The sequence below is a fragment of the Gymnoscopelus braueri genome (genome assembly GCF_963280865.1).
Source record: "Gymnoscopelus braueri genome assembly, chromosome: 5".
NCBI lineage: Eukaryota > Metazoa > Chordata > Actinopteri > Myctophiformes > Myctophidae > Gymnoscopelus > Gymnoscopelus braueri.
The window spans coordinates 32,709,416-32,732,022 of NC_137606.1; the positions used below are offsets into that span (position 1 = coordinate 32,709,416).

The 22,607-nt window shown below is 41.3% G+C and overlaps 2 protein-coding genes across 4 annotated transcripts; both read right to left on the reverse strand.

The window, feature by feature from the left end:
• Positions 1 to 530: 530 nt before the first annotated feature.
• Positions 531 to 13,401, reverse strand: shkbp1 (SH3KBP1 binding protein 1). 3 transcript variants are annotated; one of them, XR_013933196.1, is made up of 18 exons: positions 13,221 to 13,401; positions 12,072 to 12,125; positions 11,896 to 11,941; positions 11,642 to 11,774; positions 10,911 to 10,991; positions 10,057 to 10,227; positions 9,467 to 9,557; positions 8,592 to 8,782; positions 8,318 to 8,433; positions 7,783 to 7,870; positions 7,571 to 7,687; positions 7,062 to 7,232; positions 6,214 to 6,369; positions 5,837 to 5,933; positions 5,523 to 5,707; positions 4,264 to 4,366; positions 2,731 to 4,140; positions 531 to 2,594 (listed from the first exon to the last, which is right to left on the reverse strand). XR_013933196.1 is itself a non-coding variant. In XM_080428849.1 (17 exons), exons 1-17 carry the CDS (start codon positions 13,274 to 13,276, stop codon positions 3,399 to 3,401), a joined length of 2,598 nt encoding a protein of 865 aa, XP_080284975.1. In that variant the 5' UTR covers positions 13,277 to 13,401; the 3' UTR covers positions 531 to 3,398. The 3 variants fall into 3 exon arrangements, 1 of the variants encoding a protein (XP_080284975.1); XR_013933197.1 differs by having other exon boundaries at positions 531 to 2,057; positions 2,111 to 4,140; XM_080428849.1 differs by having other exon boundaries at positions 531 to 4,140.
• A 3,270-nt stretch (positions 13,402 to 16,671) lies between these two features.
• On the reverse strand, positions 16,672 to 22,374 carry LOC308085312 (P2Y purinoceptor 14-like). The gene is made up of 5 exons (XM_080428397.1): positions 22,103 to 22,374; positions 19,938 to 20,056; positions 19,443 to 19,708; positions 18,167 to 18,406; positions 16,672 to 17,590 (listed from the first exon to the last, which is right to left on the reverse strand). Exons 2-5 carry the CDS (start codon positions 20,037 to 20,039, stop codon positions 17,062 to 17,064), a joined length of 1,137 nt encoding a protein of 378 aa, XP_080284523.1. The 5' UTR covers positions 20,040 to 20,056; positions 22,103 to 22,374; the 3' UTR covers positions 16,672 to 17,061.
• Positions 22,375 to 22,607: the final 233 nt, after the last annotated feature.

The window sequence follows — 22,607 nt, forward strand, 5'->3', positions numbered from 1 at the left end:
GACATGGGCAACAAGCAGAAATCATAACTAGACACCTTTAGGGTCCTAAAAAAACAGGTTTGAGAGATGTGTTTTTGGGGTGCTCACGGAGCCTCGAAACTGCCCTACTATAATGACAAGCTAAAATATAAACCTTGGTTGTAAAAAAACAAAGTTGTCCTTTTTAAGTATGTATGCCTTACCAAGCCATGAGGCTGTAGCGTGAGGTGGCTTGATGATGTAGCCTACAAGTACACCCCCTGGACATGACGCTAGTATGTCACAGGGAACTTACTCACCCCAATCCAACCCTTGATGCTGAGTGCCAAGCAGGGAGGCATTTGGTCCAATTTTTATAGTCTTTGGTTACCAAAGACTACCAAAGTTTGGTATGACCCGGCAATGCAGGGAATCGAACCTTGACCTCCCAGTCTCAGGGCAGACACTCTGACCACAAGCCACTGAGCTGGTAATAATGTGTATATCTGGTAAATAAAAATAAATAAATAGAAATCCATGTTGTTTATCATGAAAAACTAAAAAGATGATTAGTACATTTTATTTATTTATTCATAGAAATTAAAAAAGAAAGAGTTAGAACAGCGGTTATATATAAAAGAAACTTCAGTGCCCACGTGCACAAAGCTCGACCACAGTCAATATATCAAAGCATTCTCAATCATGCTGCTCAGTCAGTATAGCCTACAAACATTTCAAACCCATTTGGTCAATGACACATTTAAACATGAGAAGTCTACAGAAAATGATGGAAGAAGAATTGCGATAAATGTTTAATACAAACTACAGCTCTTTTGTACATGAGGTGTCTTAGGAAGTGGTCACGACCCGTCATGTTGGAGTGACAACAGAAGAAAGGAATGATGCTTCACAGACCAAACGAAGAGAATGTCTCATGTTCTGTCAAGCAGCAGGACGTCTTAATAATACGAGTACGATAGATGTAATTGTAAATAATAAGTTATGACCCTGATGTAACATAACCATCATAGCTATCAATCTCATTTCCAACAACTGTATTAAAATGTGACTACTAAGTACTAACAATTTAACACTACCGTATTGAATACAATACATACATTGGTTGTACTCTACACCACACTGGAGCCTTCCATGTTGGCTCCACAGTCCTGCTGCATGTAGTCCATGTCACCATGGTGACATTGCTGTTGCCATTATTCCACATTTACTGGACAATGTGGACTTATGCCTGGTGTCTACGTATGGCTCTGAAAGCACACCAGTAAAACCAGCAGGGTGAGAGACAACTACAACTTAACCACTTTATATACTTCATACTTCACTTCTCCACGTCCTCTACACCAAATCCCTTAGCTGAAAATAGCTGATCTACGGTAACAGCTCACAATGTGTCTCAATGCGATGTGTTGTGAGCTTGTAGAGATATTTTCACAGAAGGTCTATTATGACATGCCCCGGAATAGTGCCACTAGGGTTCAAGCAGTTAAAAGAAATACATTTATGACAAAATAATTCATGACTGGAAAAGATGATGAGACTAATATAGAAAAGAAAAATAGAAAAAAAGAGGGAAAACATAGAGATGACAGAACATCGACAATATACATTATACAATAATCAGGCTTTCACACAGATACTGTCCTGTACAACCCAATCTTCAACCGTGGCACCGTTACTGCCTTGCTCTATCAACTGACCTACAGGGAGAATAGAACCCTCAACCCTGGTACTGTTGCATACTGCAGGACCACCAGTTCAAACATTAAACTTTGTGGTTTCTCCTCATGTAAGACATGAGATTAGATCAGAACTGAGGCACAAACAGTTCAAACTAGAACACATCCATCAGGTCACCTGATGACTTAAGTATTAACTCAGACTCTGAATAAGCTTGCGGCTTGCGCACACACATACACACACAAAGTATATAAAAGGCACTTCTACAGAACTCACTGGGCTACGTGTGGGTGTAGTTCTCATCTCATAAATGGGAGTTTCAGTGTTTTGCTCAAGGACACTCACAGGAGTTGCACCAGGGAGCTTTCTTGTCCTGTAAATGCACTCTTAACCATGACACCCTGTCCTATAAATTAAATGTTGTATCTGTAAATGCACTCTTAACCATGAGGACACCCTGTCCTATAAATTAAATGTTGTATCTGTAAATGCATTCTAACCATGAGGACACCCTGTCCTATAAATTAAATGTTGTATCTGTAAATTCAGTCTAACCATGCGGACACCATGTGCTATAAATTAAACATTATATTAGCTGGGAGTGAACTGTAGCATCTAATGAAACTACAAATAACACAAACTAATCATGAGACATGACGTCGATTGGCCAATAACAAGACAAAAATGCCTTTCAGCCAATCACACAATAACTCTTCCTTCAGACAATGAACACAAGTCATTTTAGTCTTAGCATTATTAGCATATTTCACTACACATTCAGTTTAGTTTTTGCATTTTGTACAAATAATTCAGCACATTGTAACATTTGTAAAAGCCAGATGGTAAAACTGTAGAAACCATAGAATGAGACTGGATAGACTGTATACTTCTGTTGCACCACAGTAATTGCCTTTGGTACAGCTAAAGAAGGCTCTGTGCTTCCTCTGTAGCCACTAGCCAGTGCACAGACAGCTGCCATGTTCAGTGATCAGTGATCAAGCCCCCAGGACCACTGTGGATTTTTGAAGCAAGATAGAACTAGTGGCCAAATCTGGTATTGCAAATGGAGGTGACAGGGACACGGATGTTTGACCATAACGACAACCCCTGTGAGCTAGAAATTAGGGACATAATTTGGAAAAGTCTGAGCCAAGTGTGAATTAAAGTCTCACACGTTTTGGTTGGTTTGGTCAGGATACAGAGTGTGTTGCCCAAAGAGTTAGCTGATGTCGCAGCACGACACGTTGCGAGCTTGTAGATTGGCTACCAAAACTAGGCCTAAAAAACAACAGCAGGAATGACATTCTGTGTGGTGATAACTAAGGTTCATAATTTATAACAAACCATTAACTGCTACAAAACAATACTTTATCTACTCCTGTACCAAACAGGAGCTGTTAATAGGTCAGACAGTGGAAGACTGTTGAGGTGCCAGTGTTACTAAGCACACCAGAGACCAACAACCATTTTACCAGGTAACTAGGCTTTTAGAATAAAATGGCCTCCAAACGATGTCTGGTCACCTGTCAAATTGTCTGGTAGAGTAGACCGACCACATGTATTGCTGTAGGTCCTAAGTTACAAAGATATTGCTCCCAGTTTATACATGTTAAATATTTATTATCACCACTCTTGAGAAATTTGGATTTCTCCAGTGTTGTATTGAGTTGGCATTGCCTTCTCTTCATATTCAGCCTGACCTTAGCGTCCAATCAGACTCAGCCCGTCACGGCAGCAGCCAATCAGAAACTAGTCTCGTTCATGGGAGGTTTAGGACTGGTTGGAGGCCCAGAGGATGGGCTGTCTGGATTGGGTGGACTTTCAGGGGAAGGCAGGACATCGGTGGGTGAGGAACCAATGCCACGTCTCGGTGACACAGGGGTCTGCTGTGGTCGGGTGGGGCTGACTGTTGCCACAGGGGCAGGACTTGATGGGGAAGTGGGCGTTGGCCTCCTATGCGAGGACAGCGACGATGACGACGACGACAATGACGGTGCTCCAAGGTGTCCGCAGGGAGAAACAGAGAACATTCCGGCTGTTCGCAGGCCCAACCTGGCCTCCAACTCGCTACACACCGCCAGGCTCCGCCTCACGCCCTCTGACCCCACCATGACGCCAAACCCCTGCCCGCCTGCAGCCTCTGAGCCTTTGGCGAGCTCCTGGCAGCGCTCCACAAAGCTGCCCCGACGGAGAGACTCCCTCTCCCTGTCTGGGTGTCTGAGAGCAGAGGACAGACTAGGACTAGGACAATGGTTGGGACTAGAGTTAGGATTAGCACCGCCTCCAGCTAGGGAAAGGGACTGTGGTGCGGTGGTGAACCCGGCGGACAGGCCGTGTTCTCGGGGAGGTTTGGCCAGCGGAATGGGAGGGGGTGGGGCCTGGCGAGGGAGGCTACCACCGAACGGAGTAGAAGTGAAGCCTCCTCCTCCTCTTCCTCCATGCAGACGATCACTCCTGGAGGACTCACTCAGCTGGGACAGGAGGCTGAGAGAGAGACAAGATTCATATTCGTTTTATTTGTCATTTACATCAGTGGTTTGGGGTCAAATTAGACCCTTGTAGAGGTGTTTTCGACGTCATTTAATTCTCGTGTGTGTGTGTGTGTACCTGCAGGTGGAGGTTCTGGGGGTGCTGTCTGGTGTTCGGGTCATGGCGAGGTCACACTGCTCTAACAGCTCCAACAGCTCCTCCTCTGTGGGCCCACCCAGCGCTACCAGACAACCAATCAAAGAGCTCAGATCAGTCCGATTTCTAAATGTGTTTTACAATTTATAATTGTGTAAACATGTAATGTTGTACATTTTATTTTGTTGATTCATTCAAGCCTCAAAATAAACTGAACTGAACTCTTATGTCAACCTTTGTAACGCACATTACATTTTTTATGAACAATAATATCTGAACGTTTCAATGTTATTGTCAAGAAATCCTGATGTGGGATTTATTGTTGTAATAAATTTCTAATAAACTATAAGTTATAACACAAATCGACCCCCTGATTACCTGAGGTCATTGCTGAGGTCAGCAACTAATGATTATTTATATAATTGATACATTTTTGTGAATCTTAAGAACATAAATTGATGGTAAAATATGGTAATACAATGCAAAACCTTGGTAAATTCGGTTATCTCTTAAAGTTGTACAATGCAGAATCACAAATAACGATTTTTAGCAACCTCTGCTGGTCACTACCGTCACTGCATACAATTTCCCTAGTCCTCGATTACCCAGAATTCCATTCGTTTTCACCGGAAGCCGGAAGCGTTTCAAAAAGCGATCTTTTAATTGTTTTATACTATCTACGGATCGTTTCTCTTAGCCAGTGGAGCATTAGTTACCATGAGCTGTGCTTTCTTTTTCTGTTCTTTTTCGATCTTCCAATCCTACATTATCTTAAAATCAGCGTGAGGTTCCTTTTTGTTAATAGCGCGGTAGTTCCTGGCCAAACAGGAAACCGTTGCGGTAGTTCCTGAGGACGTCGGCCACGACGTCATGACGTTGGCCAGGAACGTCATTTTCCCGGGAAAGTCCCCCCCGTACACGTTCAATAGAAAATATATAAATAAAAGGCTTCCGGGGGTGAAATTCACGGAGTGGGTGTTGTGAAACTTTTGCCACTCGCAAAAGATATACAATGTAACTTTAGTTTTGTTGAAAACGTTACCTAGTATTACTTTAACTGAGACATTTTTTAATTGATGAATGTGTTTACTAACCAGCATACAGAGGCATAACTTTTCATTTTATAATATGGAACAACAAAGACAAAAAAAGAAATCACATTTTGGTGATGTTTACACGATACACCATTATTCAAGTAAGTTGTCTATTCAAACATGAAGGATAACCTTAAAGTGTCTGACCTCTGATGTCGACCTTGCCAGCGATGTCCATGGCGGTTGTCAGGTCCCACATCTGAATGCTGCCGTTGCCATGGCCACTGAACAGATATCGCCGTGGACGTGAGCCGATGCGGCTGGAACCTTCACACTCATGGACCACAAATGATGTGATGGATGTTCCGTCAACTGAACGCACCTCACACACCCTAACACACACACAGGTTAGATATAAACACACCATGGATGCTGTGATGGACATACCATCTATTTAAAGTAGCTTACACACACCCTGAGACTGACTGACTGACTGTCTGTCACACACACACAAGTCTTACCTCTTCCCATTAGAAGACAGTCTAACGTAGAGTTTATCAGTGTCTGGTACCACTCTCTGTATGAACACCTGCTGGTCATCTCTCTCTCCATATGGACCTGTTATAACAATGATACATTTAATACACATTTTACCACTAACCCCTAGTCCCATAATCTCCGATCCTTAGACCTGAGCACCTAGACCTGCCTCTTACTTTTAGCCCTGACCAATTGAAGGGGATTTCCGGCCAAATTAGATCTAGACCTTTTTTTTTTTTAGATCTTTTTTTGTACTTCGGCCAATGTTTTATACTAGACATTGTCTCTGACAAGCTTTTAATCTAAAAAGCTGGTGTTTAATGGTTGATAGAAACTCTAGTGTGCATATTTGTGTTACCTATCTCTGTTCCAGCGCTACATCCTCCATGTGCGTCGATATCATCCAATGAGAGGATCTTGAAGGAGGTCAGAGGAGTGGAGCCAGGCTGGGTGGAAATCATTCCTCTGAACCGAGTCACCGTCCATGTGCGCACATGGTTATTATCTGCACACACTGACAAACCAAACACAAATGTTCAGGGTTCCTTGTTTCAAGAAATAATTCTATATCAGCAGTAGATCAGCTGCCTCCATTCAGCGCATGAATTCAGCGCAGGCTTCAGTTAATTGATGATTCTAATTCATCCAGTAAAATGTCTGCACATCACTGGCTGTGGAATAATGAAGATGCCTATGTTTCCATCAATGTGCAGCTCAGTCAGCTACTGTAGCGAAATGGCAGATTCAGATAGGGCAGAAAGGACAGCCTTTACATCATAGAAGTATTCAAATTATTTTGAATTTGTTGGTGAAAGGGCTAAGAAGAACACAAAATGTAACATTATGCCTGGGTGACTGACAAGTGTCTTTCAGGTTGATTTTATGCCTAACACATTACTTTGAGGGAGTGTAGGCTACTCAATGAGCCTAAGTATGTTAACCTTTGAGCGTAAACGTACAGTAGGGTCATTGAGTAGCCTACACTCCCTCTGGACAATATAACCAACTTGCCCAAGAAATTGCAAAGTAATGTATTAGTATTCTAACAAGTTACTTTTCTCAGTAGGTCATTCTGTAACCTAAATAATTACTTTTTAATGACTGTAATCATTATGAATTACTTTTAAAGGTAATGTTACTCAATACTGGTTAACGGCACATAGTGACACACAAAACAATGCATGGTTAAATGTTGGATTTTCGTACCTGATATGAGGTGTTTTTCAGACAACATGATCTTGGTGACAGGGCTCCGGTGAACAGAGAAGGTCTGGAACAGCTGAGGTCCTGAACCCACTGTCTCTGGGTGTTGAACTATGACCCTCACCGCCCCTGAACTGGTTCCATATGCTATCTCTATCCAGTTCCCACTGTCACCTGGGAACACACAGGGGTGAAACCATTCATCAAATAATGATTTGATCGTCAAAATATTAGTAATCAGATCATTAGAATGAATTGCATAGATTAATTTAATAATTGAAAAACATAATCAACAGATTCATCAATTATAAAAATGATGTTAGTTGCAGCCCTAGAAACACACAAACTCAGGTTAAGATTAACAGTACTGGTAGCACAAGTAGTAATACAAGTTTTGGCAGGGTTGTGGTAAGAGTATTATCAGTTGTGGGTTCAAGGTATTTATTCACACACACACACACACACACACGCACACACTTTAGTAGTAGTACTAGTAGTAATAATAGTAATACTTGTTTTTGGCGTGAGGTAAACACTCAGGGCAGTGATGGCGTCTTCAGTTGGGTCTCTGTACAGCTCTGTCACCAACAAGTCGTTATCTTTCATTCTCAGAGGAAACTTCTGAACATCTAAAAACAACACACAATAACAGATCAGTAAGACCTTAGCTTTAAGCTTACACATTAGCTGCTGTACAGAAGACAGAGGGATAGTCCACACTCACCTATGTAGTAAATGGACCCATTGTTGCAGCCCAGGATGAGGAAGGAGCCAGCAGTGTCGTAACTGTTGATAGGAACCACATCCTGGTTCTACGTTCACAAAATACAATTCTACAGTCACACCTTCAATTCATGACAACTTGAACGTTCCTTTAGTTATTTAGAAACTGTATTCATATCATTATATGGAAACACATGAAGAAATCAAACAGAAAGAGAGAATGAGACCAAGAGAGCCAGTGACACGTCGATATAAGATCGATGGAGAAATTTGAATAAAAAAATGTTACTTCCCAAACATGTTCAACTAATTGTGAATAACATGCGTTATCACAGCAGCAGCCGTGGCCACATCTTGGTGCCAGCTAGCAGCCTCAGCAGGTTGGTAGCATACAGACAGCATAGGAGAAAGTGGCTATGAACTGGAGCAACAACTTGTGTGTGTGTGTGTGTGTGTGTGTGTGTGTGTGTGTGTGTGTGTGTGTGTGTGTGTGTGTGTGTGTGTGTGTGTGTGTGTGTGTGCGCGCGCTACAGTACCTGCCAGTGCTTGGTGACAGCATTCCACACCCCCACCTTCCCTGTGTGACTGGTAGCGATGAGCTGATTACCAACGAAGAAGAGAGCCTCCACAGGAACGTTCAGACTGAACACACCTACAGGAAATAGGAAGTGGTCATTCACATTCAGGTAATCAGGGGGTCGATTTGTTTTCTTTCAATGTGTTCCCCCAATTTCAACCTCACAACTATCTCAGCCCCATGCTTTCCAGTATAAAGAGACAAAGGACAGGCAGTATCAGACAGTGTCTCACCAATCTCATTTCCGTTGCCATCTGGACAAATGGACCACAGGATGATATCTGTTCCTGCAGCAACTGCCACCATCTTGTCGTTGTCACCTAGTGACCCGCCCATCACCTTGGCATTGAGTGCCACCCGGTCAATCAGCCAATCAAGACGAGGGGAAGTGAAGACCTGCTGCCAGCCAGTAGACTCCTTTACCCTGGAGAGAAAGATGGAGAGAGAGTTAGAACAGAGTCCCTGATATAAATGTCTGATCTGTGATCAGTGTTACTGATAGACGTTATTAATCAGCAGGGATGGGGATCGAAATCGATTCCAAAGTTATTGAGTATCTGAAATCAGTAAGGTTTTGGCTTAACAATTCTCTAATCGATTCTAGCGGGGCCTGATGTGACGTCTTGAGGTGAGAGTCATGTCACTGACATCAAATTACTAGCACAAACATATCTATGTCGCTTTTGACTTCTGTTGAATTTCTTGCCAACTACCGATAAAAACAAGGAACTGAATTTAATGGCTTGCATGCACTATTGCTTCAATGTTGCATATCAGTTGAGGACAACATGCTCTACCTTTGATTGTCTGCAGAAATTAAATGAAAGTGATAAAGTGCTGCAGATAATATAATAATCTTTATTTGTATAGCCCCTTTTAAAAACAAGTTCACAAAGTGCTTCACAACACAACCCACAACAGACAGGGGGGGAAAGCAAAACAAAAAACAAGATAAGCGCCAATTTGCCAACAACTACCAATATCAGAAAAGGATCGACAAGGGTGTCGGATCGATAATGGCTAATGAATTGCTAAAAATGGACAATCCCCATCCCCAATCAGGAGTGTACCTGTAACAGACTACAAACTGAACAGTGTTATTGTTCACCTGTAACAGACGACAAACTGCGCATACGCCACAGCAATCCAGTTGTGATGACCACAGATAATACGAACCATTCCTGGGTCAGAGGAATGACCTACACACACACACACACACACGGGGAGAGAACATGTCAAGATGACTTTCTTATGACCAGAACCCACCTTGCTTAAAACCCATTGAGACCTGAAGCCGATTCGGCATGTCTCCTAAATCTCAACAGTTTTCTGAAAAACATATGTTTCTATATCAGTGGTGCTCAATCTTTTTCATGTCAAGGACCCCCAAAATTATATGTATTTGGCCGCGGACCCCCATCAAAATATTTTGTTCCAGGGACCCCCAGAAGCAAAGATTTGAGTTAAAAATGTTCGCTTTAAAAATATATATATTCAAAGATTTGCACACATTTTCACGTTTTTTCAAAAATAGCAGATCTACAAGCTCGTAGCGCGGCACTCGGTGCCGCGCTATGAGCTTGTATATCTGCTATTTTTGAATAGCCCAAAGTGTAAAGTAATGCTTTTTTAGCTCAAATCTAAAAATGACAAAGTTCCAGGTCTTAATGGGTTAAAAAGACATGTGTACACTCTTACCTCCAGACGTCCTCTCCTCTGTCGCAGCTCGCCCCAGTATCCCAGAGTTCCCCAGGTTAGGAGGCATAGTGTTACTGCGTCTGACGGGAGCTCTCTCTATAGGATTGGCTCGGCTGCCCATGTACTGGGGTCCTGCCACACTGTGGCGGTTACGGCGCTTGGCCGGGTACACTGAGAACAAAGACAAGAGACATGCTATGAACACATCAATTCAATCAATACATGTCTCAGTGAAAAGACCGTAAGAACTTCAATTCCGACCATAGACTGTACAAAACATATGGGCAGCGTCACGCCATTGGTTTCTACAGACCGTAAATGAAGGCAATTTTTTCAGCGATTTCAAATCTTTCAGCCATCTTTCTATATCCGGCTCCGAAATGCAAACAGAAATTAATGCCATTGGTCTTTACTCGGTAGAACCAGTAGAAAGCCTAGAAACACACCCTACCTTATCACACATTTTAAAATTAATGGGTCCATAATTTACTAAACTCATATCATGATGATTTAAAAAAAAAAAGACTATAAACTAGTGATTGAAAACAAAGTATTTATGAAAAGTTTTACTAAAAGGTAATACAATCAAGTGTAAAGTTTGCCCAAAATCTCATTGACTTCTATTGAGATTATAATGTAAAGAACCCTAGCGCCCCGTATTCTGGGGGAACATTTGCCAGCAATAACCGATCCACAAACTCACAACACGTTGTTTGGCCCAGAACAGGGATGCTAGGGTTCAAGTGGTTAAGTCTTACATCGTTTTACTGTTTTTGTACATTAAGGGTGACTCTCCCATCCACAAAGTTATTGTATCAAGTGTGTTGTACTTATAAAATTGTATTGATTTATACCTGGAGGAGGGAGGTATCCATTAAACAGCACGTTACCACAGGACGAACGATCCAATTCATCACACAACTGCAGCTTACGCACTACACACACACACACACACACACAATGGAACAGTCATTAGAACATAGAATGCACAAGGTAAATACAGCTGAACATACAGTATTACTGGTAGAATAATGGTACAGACAGAACAGAATTTAAAATATAATACAGGCGCAAGAAACTACTACAACATGCACATAGTAATAAGTGTCACTAAAATGTTAGTGACAAATGTAACTAAAATCAATCAAAAAATGTACACACCAAAAAAAAGGTTAGCATCATCCCGAGATTGAACAGAATTAAATGTAACTTCAGCATGAGATTAAAAGATACTGTGTAAAGCTGCCTTGAAAAGACACCTATTCTCTCAGGCTTATGGCATATAGTTGTTTTTTGTTTGTTTGTTCAGTTGTCTGTTATTTGTTCCTTGTTCTGATGTAAAGCGTCCTTGGGTTTATGAAAGGCGCTATATAAATTCAAGCTATTATTATTATTATTTCAGCAGCTCTCTCAAACCACACTTTGCTTTTAAGAAAATATCGCCATTTTGTTATATGAATATAGTCAGTCAGAAGAGGAATGACGTTTTTTTAAATCAGCTGTATGGAAGTCTGAACTGGAGAGAGGACTTTAGTCTGGTGATGCAGACAGACTGATGGAGAAGTGGTGGTGTACTGTGTCTCACCCAGTGGCGTGATGCCGTAGAACTCAGCCTCGTGCATGAGCATGTGCACATTGATGGAGCGTGGATGGAGCTCTTTGGTTCGCAGGAAGTTGAGGATGGGAGCAAACAGAGATGGATCTCTGTCGATGAAGATCTACAGAGGGATAAGGCATGTCAATATACAGTTTGTGCGTGTGCACACACACACACACACACACACACACACACGCACTCGCACAGAGACAGAACTTCACAAAATAAATCAGTCTACTTACAGCTCCAGTTTCATCTTTCAACGTAGAGATCCGGCCACTCAGGAGACTAGACAACGAAAATAAACATGATTGTGTGGAAAATGTAATTAAGCACTGGTGAAGCAAGAGACAGACAGAAAGAGACAGTAAGCAAGAGTGAGAGAGAGATAAATGCATGTTCTCTATGCTGCACCCACCTGGAGAAAAAGGAGTCAGGAACCCATGTCAGTGTCTGTCGGGAGGTGCTGAACCTAAAAACATACCACAGACAAGTTAACTACAACAAATCAGCATTAGCAAAACAAAACAACTAATGCCTTTATTTCAGATGCAGTGTTACACTCTTCCACGAGTTGGTCGTGAAGTAAAAGTACTGAAAATTTGGAAATACTCCAGTAAAGTAAGAATACCTCAAAATTGTACTTAAGTACAGTACTTGAGTAAATGTACTTAGTTGCTTACACTTACACCACTGGGTTAAAGGGCAAGATCACTTTTACTTTATAATAAGTCAAACTTACAAATCTCAGTGAGGACCACAAATGAATGAATAAGTTATTAAATAAACATTTAAGTCACAAAGTTATAACCCGGCAGGGGTCAACAACAACTACAACAAAAACCGATGTTACACATATATAGGTGACCTATCGAATTACTCGAGACCACAGCTCGCTTTTCCTAATGGTAGGACAATAAACTTGTTTACAAACGGATATCATTATTTGAGGCTTACAAAAACACCTTTGCAGTCTTGGGTGGAAAACGTTACTTTGCCGCAAATAACTTTCAGGACGCAGTGGTGTAAAGTAACTTTTGTACTTCTAAGTACATTTGCTCAAGTACAGTAATTAAGTACCATTGAGGATTTTTTTTTACTTTACTGGAGTATTTCAAATTTTCAATACTTTTAGTTCTACTCCACTACATCCATCATCTCTCAGAGTCAAATATCGTACTTTTACTACACTATAATTATTTGAAAACATTAGTTAATGGATACGATGTGAGCTTGTAGATCTGCTATTTTCAAAAGATTTGTATACGCTTGAAACCTGTGAAATGGGACATTCTGCATAATGAGTACTTTCTACTTTAGATACTTTAAGTACATCTTTATGCCAGTACTTTTGTACTTTTACTCAAGTAAATGTAGAATTCCGGACTTTTACTCGTAACAAGAGTATTTCTACATTGCAGTATTGATACTTTTACTGACACACTGAGTGTAATAACAGCATCGATACGGTCACCAATTCCGGTGTAACATCCTCCTGAAACATTAGCCATAGCTAAAAGCTAGCTTGTTAGCATAGGTAGCAAAACACTGCGGCTTTCTCTCTCACCTCTTTCCACCCACATTCAGATGAATGATGTCCCCGGTCCTGGCATTGCTAGACATCTTATCAGTGTTGCTTTTACACCAAAACGATGACTGGCTTCAGTTTAATCCACATTAGAACAACACGCCGGGGCAGTTTGTTTGTATTGCAACCATTGAAACCAACTTCCTGCCTCCTGACTCCTCAGTCCTCCTCACCTCAGTGTTGCCAGGTTTCGAGAGAGAAACAAGCAGCCAGGTCTATGTAAACAAGCCTAAAAGAAGTAGCCTGGTAAACCCTCCCTTTATGTTGTGTTAACTGTTGTGTAATAACTGTCGAGTTATAACTGTTGTGTAATAACTGTTGTGTGATGTTATTATTGTTTACGCTCTGCTCAGGGGGTTGTGATGGAATGATCTGTGACATGTTTGCACAGGAATCTGTAATATCACATGAGCAGAGTCACACCGCCAAACTTTGGATGCAATATCATTGCACATATGGTAACAGCTATATGGTAATAAATGGTTAATGGTTCATTACGGTCTGGTTATTTCTGAGCTGAAGTGTCTAAATGAAATCTATTCTAGCACAAAAGGTCAGGGCCTACAGTATATGGAGAGGAGAGTTGCGTCATGAAAGATTTTAGAAATATACGGAGGCTCTTCCTTGGCCTTCTGGGAGTGTGTGTGCAAAGTTTCACTCCAATCCATCCAGTGGTGCTGGAGATTAGCTGTTCACAGACGGACACACAGACAGACACATGGATGGACAGTGGGCGAAAACATAGTTTCCTCCTCCCGGCCGTTCCGGCCTGGCGGGGATAATAAACATGCTAAGTGCATGTCTGAAAACAGAGTTTAATTCTTCCTTGGCCTTCTAGGAGTGTGTGTGCAAAGTTTCACCCAATCAGTCCAGTGGTGTCTGAGACTGTCACGGACGGATGGCAAAAACATAATCCCTCTTCTTCGGCCGTTCCAGCCTGGTGGGGATAACCAGTATCTCTATTATTATCTTATGTATTGATTGATTGATTGATACAATTTCAACATCCTAGTCAACTAAAATAGCAACATGGGTAGTGGGTACTGTAAATGGAAAATGTTACAACTCAACTAATTGATGGTTAGGTCCACTTGAAGTTAGCAATTGCAGCTAACCCATTCCACATAATGGCTGCAGAGTATAAAAATGGGTCCTTTCATGCAGCTTTTGAATCTGCTAGTGCTAGGTACAAAATATATTGAGCTACCTCTGGTGGAATAACTGTGTATATCACTTAGAAAGGTTATTGAGTTATTCTGGTACCACTGTTTACAATCCTGTGGACCATACACCTTTTAATCTAGTAATTCACTCTCCTCCACTCTGAGCTACTTGAGGCTAATAAAATGAGCAGGGGGAATATGTATTTGTGGTTGGAGTTTAAATGCCCAACCTAATTAATTAATTACTTTTATTTATATATTTATGTATGTTTTGTTGTTAGTATAGTCTTGCGGAAAATGCTATACCAACATTTCGCTGCTTGTACCTCTATGAGTGAATGACAAATATATCATCCTGTCCTGATTCTTGATTCTTGAGGTGTGAAAAAAACGTATGTTACAACGTATGTCTTAGTGTTGGAGGAAGTGTGGTTTAGAAGGATGTGGTCTTATTGACCCTATAGAGTCTCCTATAATATAAGGGACACCAGACATTGCTTTCTCACTTAATGTACTGTACACAGTACACACAACAAAATTCTGAATGTCTTTGAATATAGCCGAGTGTTTAGAAATACCAAAGTTTAAAACAGATTCAAATGACTGTTTCTGTCCATCAGCTGCCATGTGCCTTTGAGCAATGCAGTGAACCTCAACTTGATGTTTTGTGCTGTAATTCACTCTGAATTAGAGCAGCAAATAAATACATTAAATAATATTTACGCAGACAGCACCATGAGATCCTGAACAAAGACATCATCCCACCTTATCTTTGGTGTAGGGCTGTAGGCTCACTGTGAAATTGCTTCATAAACCCATGAGTCCATGCCCCACACTGACCCGCTGTTTCATGTAATTTGCTGTGTTCAGTGTTCGTGGTGAGATTGAGATGAGACTATCACAGTTACATTCCACCTTCCTCCTGGCAGTGTGTTGCTGTCATCAGTCAAACCTCAACTCGCTGCTGCCAGTTTGTCAAACAAACCACAAGCCCTGTTGCTCTCTGCTACAGTATATTAATTTCTAGGCAGAGAGACAGGAACCTGAAGTGCGAAAAGACATGTACAGTAACACACGTGTGTCATGCATGACCTCCACCAACATTATTTTAATGAGCCATTTGTCTTCTCTTTATATCGTAAAACAAATTACTGCAGCAGTCAGCACCAGGACAGATGCCACAGTGATAGTTAGCCTGCTCCAGGATGGAGACAGTAACCAGTTGAGTGCTTTGGACACCGGTGCTCATGCATAGTAAAACTAGTTAATACAAAGATATGGTAATTAACATTTGCAGGGCACCAGTCTCCATAAAACAATGATTTAAAGTAACGATTTTACTGACAGCTATAAGTACTTGTGCTATCATCATTGATAATGTTGTAATCTTTTAGTGTTATATATGAAGTTTACCACTTTTTGAATGTATTAGTAGAGAGCTGGGTAAGAGGCCTTGTCAGATACAGGGTGACAGAAGGACAGAGTCAGAGGCGGGAAAGTTTGCAGCCTGCTGCAAACTGACACTCTAAACTCTCACCCAGTCCGCTCAGCAACGTAATGTCATACCTGGAGTTGTGAAAGACTCATTGCAAAATACACGGACCACCACAGTAATAAGAACCTAAACACACGAGTTAAGATGCATGACTTGTGACACAGCACAACATAGATTCGGACATGAGGATATCCCAGCCTAAAGTCAACAGGTTACTTATAGACAAGAACTGGCAAATGTAAGACAGGGGTGCCCGGTTTGACCAGTCAATGTGACATGGACTTGGAGAGGTCAAAGCTCTCAGATGGGTAAATTGTTCTATGAATAACGTTAATGAATGTACTTGGATTACACTGTGACGACATTCATCTCATGTATAAAGACACCCCGAATCCTGTCAAATGCTAGGCAGACCTGCAGCGGTCTGCTTCAGCTTGTGTTATTGGCTTATGTATGGCTGACTATTTGAATAAACTAATATGTGATTATATTCGTCGTTGTCTGTCGTAACTTTGATTAATAAGTTAACACATTCTATAACCTCTTAAAAGCAGCGTTGTGGGAAGCCTTTGATTGATACAATAGAAATGATCAACAATAACAATTAAGAGTTTAATATAAACATAAACACAGATAATGTATTTCCGTTAAGGATTTTTTAAATCTGGACAAGAGTAATCTTTTTTTTTTAAATAAAACATCACATTGAAATAATACACATCTGAAATGAGGGGAACGTTTTAATGGTTAGCATACAGTAGGGAGTAGTCTGTACTGTATTTAGTAGCATGGGTCTAAGTTGAGCTGAAGTTTGTGCTGAGGACTGAAACGTGTTTGTAACAGTGTGTGGAAGTTAGAGAGAAGATGACTTCCTCCTATGGTTAGGTTTGTTTGTTATATTTGTTTATCCATTATTTGAAGGTCCATTTCTGTTCTATGTTTGTCGTGTTATCGATAAAACAACCATCCATATCTTATTTTCATATTTTGTTATCTGGAGCACTTTATATGTTCTATGAACAAATCCGTTAAAAACATTAAGCTACATCTCTGCCTAAACGTTTGTGCACATAGCTGGGGAAATAAACCGTTGTACACATTACTGTAGTTGTACCTGAGACAGTTTAACAAGTCCTGATTAAAGTGGTCCTTCTATTAGAGACTACAGGATGCTAGTTCTTCTCAGGGTCAGAGCCGAATTCTTCCTCTCCACTTTGGTCACGGTCAGACACACCTGGCTCATCCTCTCCACGGTGGGCACTCGGGTCATGTCCTGCACAACACTCTTCTTCCTTCTGAGGCCCAGCTGGGCACGGAAGTCCTTGCAGAAGATGAAATAGATGAGCGGATCCAGGCAGATGTTCAGAATCGACAGCATGAGGCTGAACTCCTTCAGGTAGAAGAAACTCTGACCCAAGCTACACCTATGAGACAGGAAGGCATAGGGGAGGCGCACAAGATGGTACGGAACAAAGCACACACAGAACACGGCCACCAGAACCAGCATGTTCCTCCGACACCGGGACAACTTCTTACAACGCCTCAACGTCCCCAAGGACGACGCTCCGCCTCCACCTTCTGCTCCTCCACCTCCTGGCTGAGTTCTCTGGGCCAACGTCAGTCTCTGCACGGTGCCATGGTAGAAGTAGATGAGAGAGACCAGAACAGAGATGAAGATGACCGCTGAGAAACTGTAAAACAGAACAGAACAGAGTAGTAGAGTAGAAAAGGTTTGACTGAAGACTGGCTTTAGGCTCCCAGAATTGGTTGATGTACCTGCAGTGGTGGAAAAAGTACTCAAATTCTTTACTTAAGTAAAAGTACCAATACTGCAATATAGAAATACTCTGTTACAAGTAAAAGTCCAGAATTCAAAATTTACTTGAGCAAAAGTAAAAAAGTATTGGCATCAAATTGTACTTAAAGTACCAAAAGTAAAAGTACTAAAATGTTCACAACGCGTCGCGATGCTACGCGTTGTGAGCTTGTAGATCGGCTATTTTAAAATAGCCTAAGTATAAAATAGGGCTAAAGTGGTTAATGTACGTTTCACAATATCATAATTCATATCTGAAAAGTAACTAGTCACTAAAGTTTTCAAATAATTGTAGTGGAGTAAAAGTACAATATTTGCCTCTGAGATGTAGTGGAGTACAAGTAAAAGTATTGGAATTTGGAGATACTCAAGTAAAGTACAAATACCTCAAAATTGTACTTAAGTACAGTACTTAAGTAAATGTACTTAGTTACTTTACACCACTGTGTACCTGTGGAGGATTTTATACAGCAGGCTCAGCTGAGGGGTGTGCAGAGCATCACAGCTCACCGCTTCCGGCATGAGAGTCAAGTTGTCAAGTCGTGAGGTCAGGAGGGAATGATGTACATGTAGGGAGACGTATACTCCCATTGGAGTAAGGAGAGAAACCCAGGTGACCATGGAGATGACACGTGCAATACAGACCTTCTGCAGGGGATTTGATGCCGAAGGCTGGACAATCTTCAGATACCTAGTGGTCAGAATGAGTCAATGGTTTATTATATGCGCTATTGATATGAGTCAGTGTGTTTATATATATGTTATTAATATGAATGAGCATATTATTCTGTCTTATTAATATGAGTTAATGTGTTATTCTATGTTGTTAATTAGTGTGTTGAATGGCCATCTTCTCTCAATATGCTGTTTGAATTCTAGTTTCAGAAAATCTCATTCTACTGATACCTGTCTGTCTTTTAACAGATAATCTTCATAGTGGGTAATAGGTCTTGAGGGCAGAAAACAAATAGTGGATGTAAATGGCACCATGTCCACCCCGCAGCCACTAACAGGTGAGAACCACCGATCCGACCAAATTATGTCTGAGTCATTGTGTATGTTCATGATAATGACATAAAAGGAGGTGGGGGTGCCCGGGATACGACACATGGAGGATGTCACTCAGAGGGAGTCAGCTGTTTACAACCCTAGGGGGAGGTCAGCCGGGGAAAAGATGTTGCCAAATCCAAATTGAATGTTCAAGGAGCCATGCTTTTAGGTAATCCTTAAACTCTAATGGGGATGCTAAAACTTTCAGGGCTGTTGGTAAAGTATTCCACTGTGTTGTGGCTGCATAATAGAATGCATTCGTACCCTTAGGGGCTTCAACTTTGGGGGGTCAGAGGAACTCCCTCTGGTGGAGTACCTATGACTCGTGCTCAAGTGCTCAAGGTGAGTATCCCCTACTCTGGAGAAGTACTGTAGCTCGACAAGTACTTGGGAACTGCTCATTTTAGTATATTGAAAACAAAGCCCATCGAGAGCTGGGAAATTAGTTCTTCCACCTTTAGCCATCCTAGCCTAATGAAGTCTGGGCCCCAGACTCTAGTGTTAGGTGAGAACTGGGAAGCAAGTTGAGAAGCAATCTCACAAGCTTACTACCAAGCAATTACTTCAGTGTATTAATTCAGTGTCTTGCCCAAGGGACAGTTGGAGACAGAACTATTCGATTCAAAAGGTATCAATTCTACCGACCTACAATTACAGCTCAATCTGTCATCCAGTACCTGTTAGCTGCGATGTATCCCATAAACAGGATGCTGACATAAATGTTGAGGTAGAAGGTAGTGGCTCCGATGGTGCAGTAGATGATTCTAATGGTGATGTTGTGCCTGTAGGCATAGTTGGAGATGCGGAGCGGCAGACACAGACAGAGGAGGAAGTCTGCGATCGCAAGGTTCTTCAGATAGACCATCACACTGCTGGAGGACGACTGGCGTTCAGCATGACAGAAATATACCTTCAGGGTAAAACCATTCAGGACCAAGCCAACCTAATAGACAGACAAGAGGAAAATGTCAGATAAATAGATTTCTAATAATTCAAAATGCTTCCCAACATGTGTACTGACTGAACAAATTCCTTGATGTGGACAATGAAACACAAAAACCATAATGAGGTAAAGAACATCTTCTGGTCGTATGAGTACAATATTAAATCCTAGATCAGCAGCAGTATGGAGTGGTTATTAATGATGTTTAGTTCATTGATGAGGAACTCACCAGGAACACCAGACCACACACCAACATGAAGAATGGATGGGCTGAGGAGTCAATCACAGCACAGGAGGCTGTCTGGTTTGTGTAGGACTGGTTGAAAGACATGTTGGCTCCCCCCAGAGCTATATGTAATTATATGAGAAAGAAAGAGGGAGAGACAGTGAGATATATATTTATACCATACTGTGTGTATATATTGTACAGCATTCTGTCCCGTGACTTCATAGGAAGGAACCGCACACTCCCATTAGGAAAAACTAAATCTCACGATCGACTTACTTATACACAACACGTTATTGCACTTCGTAAGGTACTGCTGAAAGCACCTGACAAAGCACAATGGCGAAATGTGTTGTGCATTAAGCCACTTAATGAAGCATAGGTATGTCCATTGTGTGCTTTTCTTCTCGAGAGTGCAGTACCTTCCTACAGTATGAAATTAAGTAATATTTTATATTCTTTAGAATTTTGTACCCTTTCTTGAACGGACCAACACCTCCCACTCTAGAGTAGGCCAGAAAATGTCACCCCCCTGCTCTCATTCCGCATTTCCTGTCTCTCTCTCACTTTCTATTTTGAAATAAAGCAGAAATGCCCGCCACATAAAAAAGGGGGAAAAAATGATTTTTGTCCTGAGCTGCATTTACCCATCCTAAATATAAAGATACTGTATATTACAAGCTGTTACCAGCTCGGTGTTATTGCACTGACAACACGTCGCTTCGTGACGCGTCAATCAGCGTGTTCGGTTTCGGTACCCAGTATTGGCCATGTTATTGTAGCCTGGGATCCAGACTGATTCACTTCGTTCAGCGAGAGATTCTTTTCTCACTTCGCTACTCTAAGTGAGAAACAAAAGTGTGCCAAACACAGCAAATCAGTCTGGATTCCAGGCTAGTGTTGTGGTTGAAATGGACTTTCTTCTTCCTCTCTCCCCTCTCTCTGTCCCTCCATCCCTCCTCCTCGCCTTCTATTTCTCCCTCTCTCTCCCTCTCTTTCTTCCACTCTCTCTACCGCTCTTTCTCTCCCTCTCCCTCTCTCCTCTCACTCTCTCGCTCTCTCTCGTTGATCGAGCTCTTGTCTGTCACCACACAGCAGTACCGTAAATTTCGGACTATAAGCCGCGACTTCTTCCCCATTTTTCGACCCTGCGGCTTATATAACGGTGCGGCTTATCTATGGATTTTTACAGCTAACGGCCACTAGGGGACCTCCTAAATCTATGGATTTTACACCCGCGGCTTATAGTCCAGTGCGGCTTATATATGTACAAATCATTCAATTTAGCTGCTGCGGCTTATATTCAGGTGCGGCTTATAGTGCGAAAATTACGGTAATCGTTGCCTAATAATGCTGATTCATGCTGACCTAAACCATTGCCTAACCACGCCGACTTGGGAATGTCCAGTCTATATACAGTATGAGCATAATTGTACAGACAGACCCACAGTCAGACAACTTGAACCTTATACATTAAATCTACTTTCTTGGTATTAGTAAAGACTCAAGGAGCAACCGTGTTTTGAACAAACTGAAGTTGTCTGATCAAATATTTTTTTGTGAGACCTGTAAACACGCCCTTACAGTTGTCAACTGAGTTAGTCATAAGTAATTGAATCTTCTAAATATTTGCAAGGTGATACTAGGCTGAGTTTGTAATTTTTGAAATTAAGGTCTGAGTCCATGACTACATCAATATTAATGGCTTTGAGTTGTGGTTTATTATAACATTACCGATTGGAGCTGAGTGAGCAATAACCTGAAGGAAGCCGAACCAAAATAAGTTTTACTCTTATGTACCTGTAGACAAGATGTAACAATAAAGTACAACCTTGAACCTTGAACCTTGAAAACCTTTAATCATTTTTCTTTGGCTCCAAAACAATGACCTCAGTTTTGTCTTACTCTTTGTTTAATAGAACAAAAGTATAGCACATCCAATCACTGATTTGTTTAATGCCTTTACCCAGTGCTTGTATATTGGAACATAATAGTCTCAAATAATAATGTTCTAATCCATGAAGTCAAAACTTTATTTTTCCTAGATTTTCAGAACTTCTGAAAATCAACCCATATGAAAAATAGATGGAAGTCAATATAGAAAAAAATCTTAATTATGGTCATCATCAATGTCAGTAACACTGTAGTATCACAAGTTCACAACTCACCTGTCAATCAGTCACTGATGAGTGTGTTCTATATCTTCCTTCTAGGTAAAGCAGACTTTCCTTCCTTTGAACTTCTTCAACTTTGACTGTATTATCACATGACAATTTTACAGGCATAAAATATTTTTTTGTACAAGCTCCCAAAGTTAAGCAGTTTAAAGAAAAGAGTCTTATAAGGGTGGAGAATAATGAAAGAGACAAGGGAAACAAAATCATCTAACAAGAAGACACAATCAAGTCATTATAAAATGCCAAATGAAGCAGCTGTGATTGCACCTGACATCTGTCAGACTCAACAAGGTGAAGTCTGTCTATATGTAGTCTATGTCTGTCCACAACTTCCCCATACTCTGGTACAGGAAGAAAAATGTGTGTGTGTGTGTGTGTGTGTGTGTGTGTGTGTGTGTGTGTGTGTGTGTGTGTGTGTGTGTGTGTGTGTGTGTGCGTGCGTGTGCGCGTGTGCGTGTGCGTGTGCGTGTGCGTGTGCGTGTGTGTGTCTTGCAGT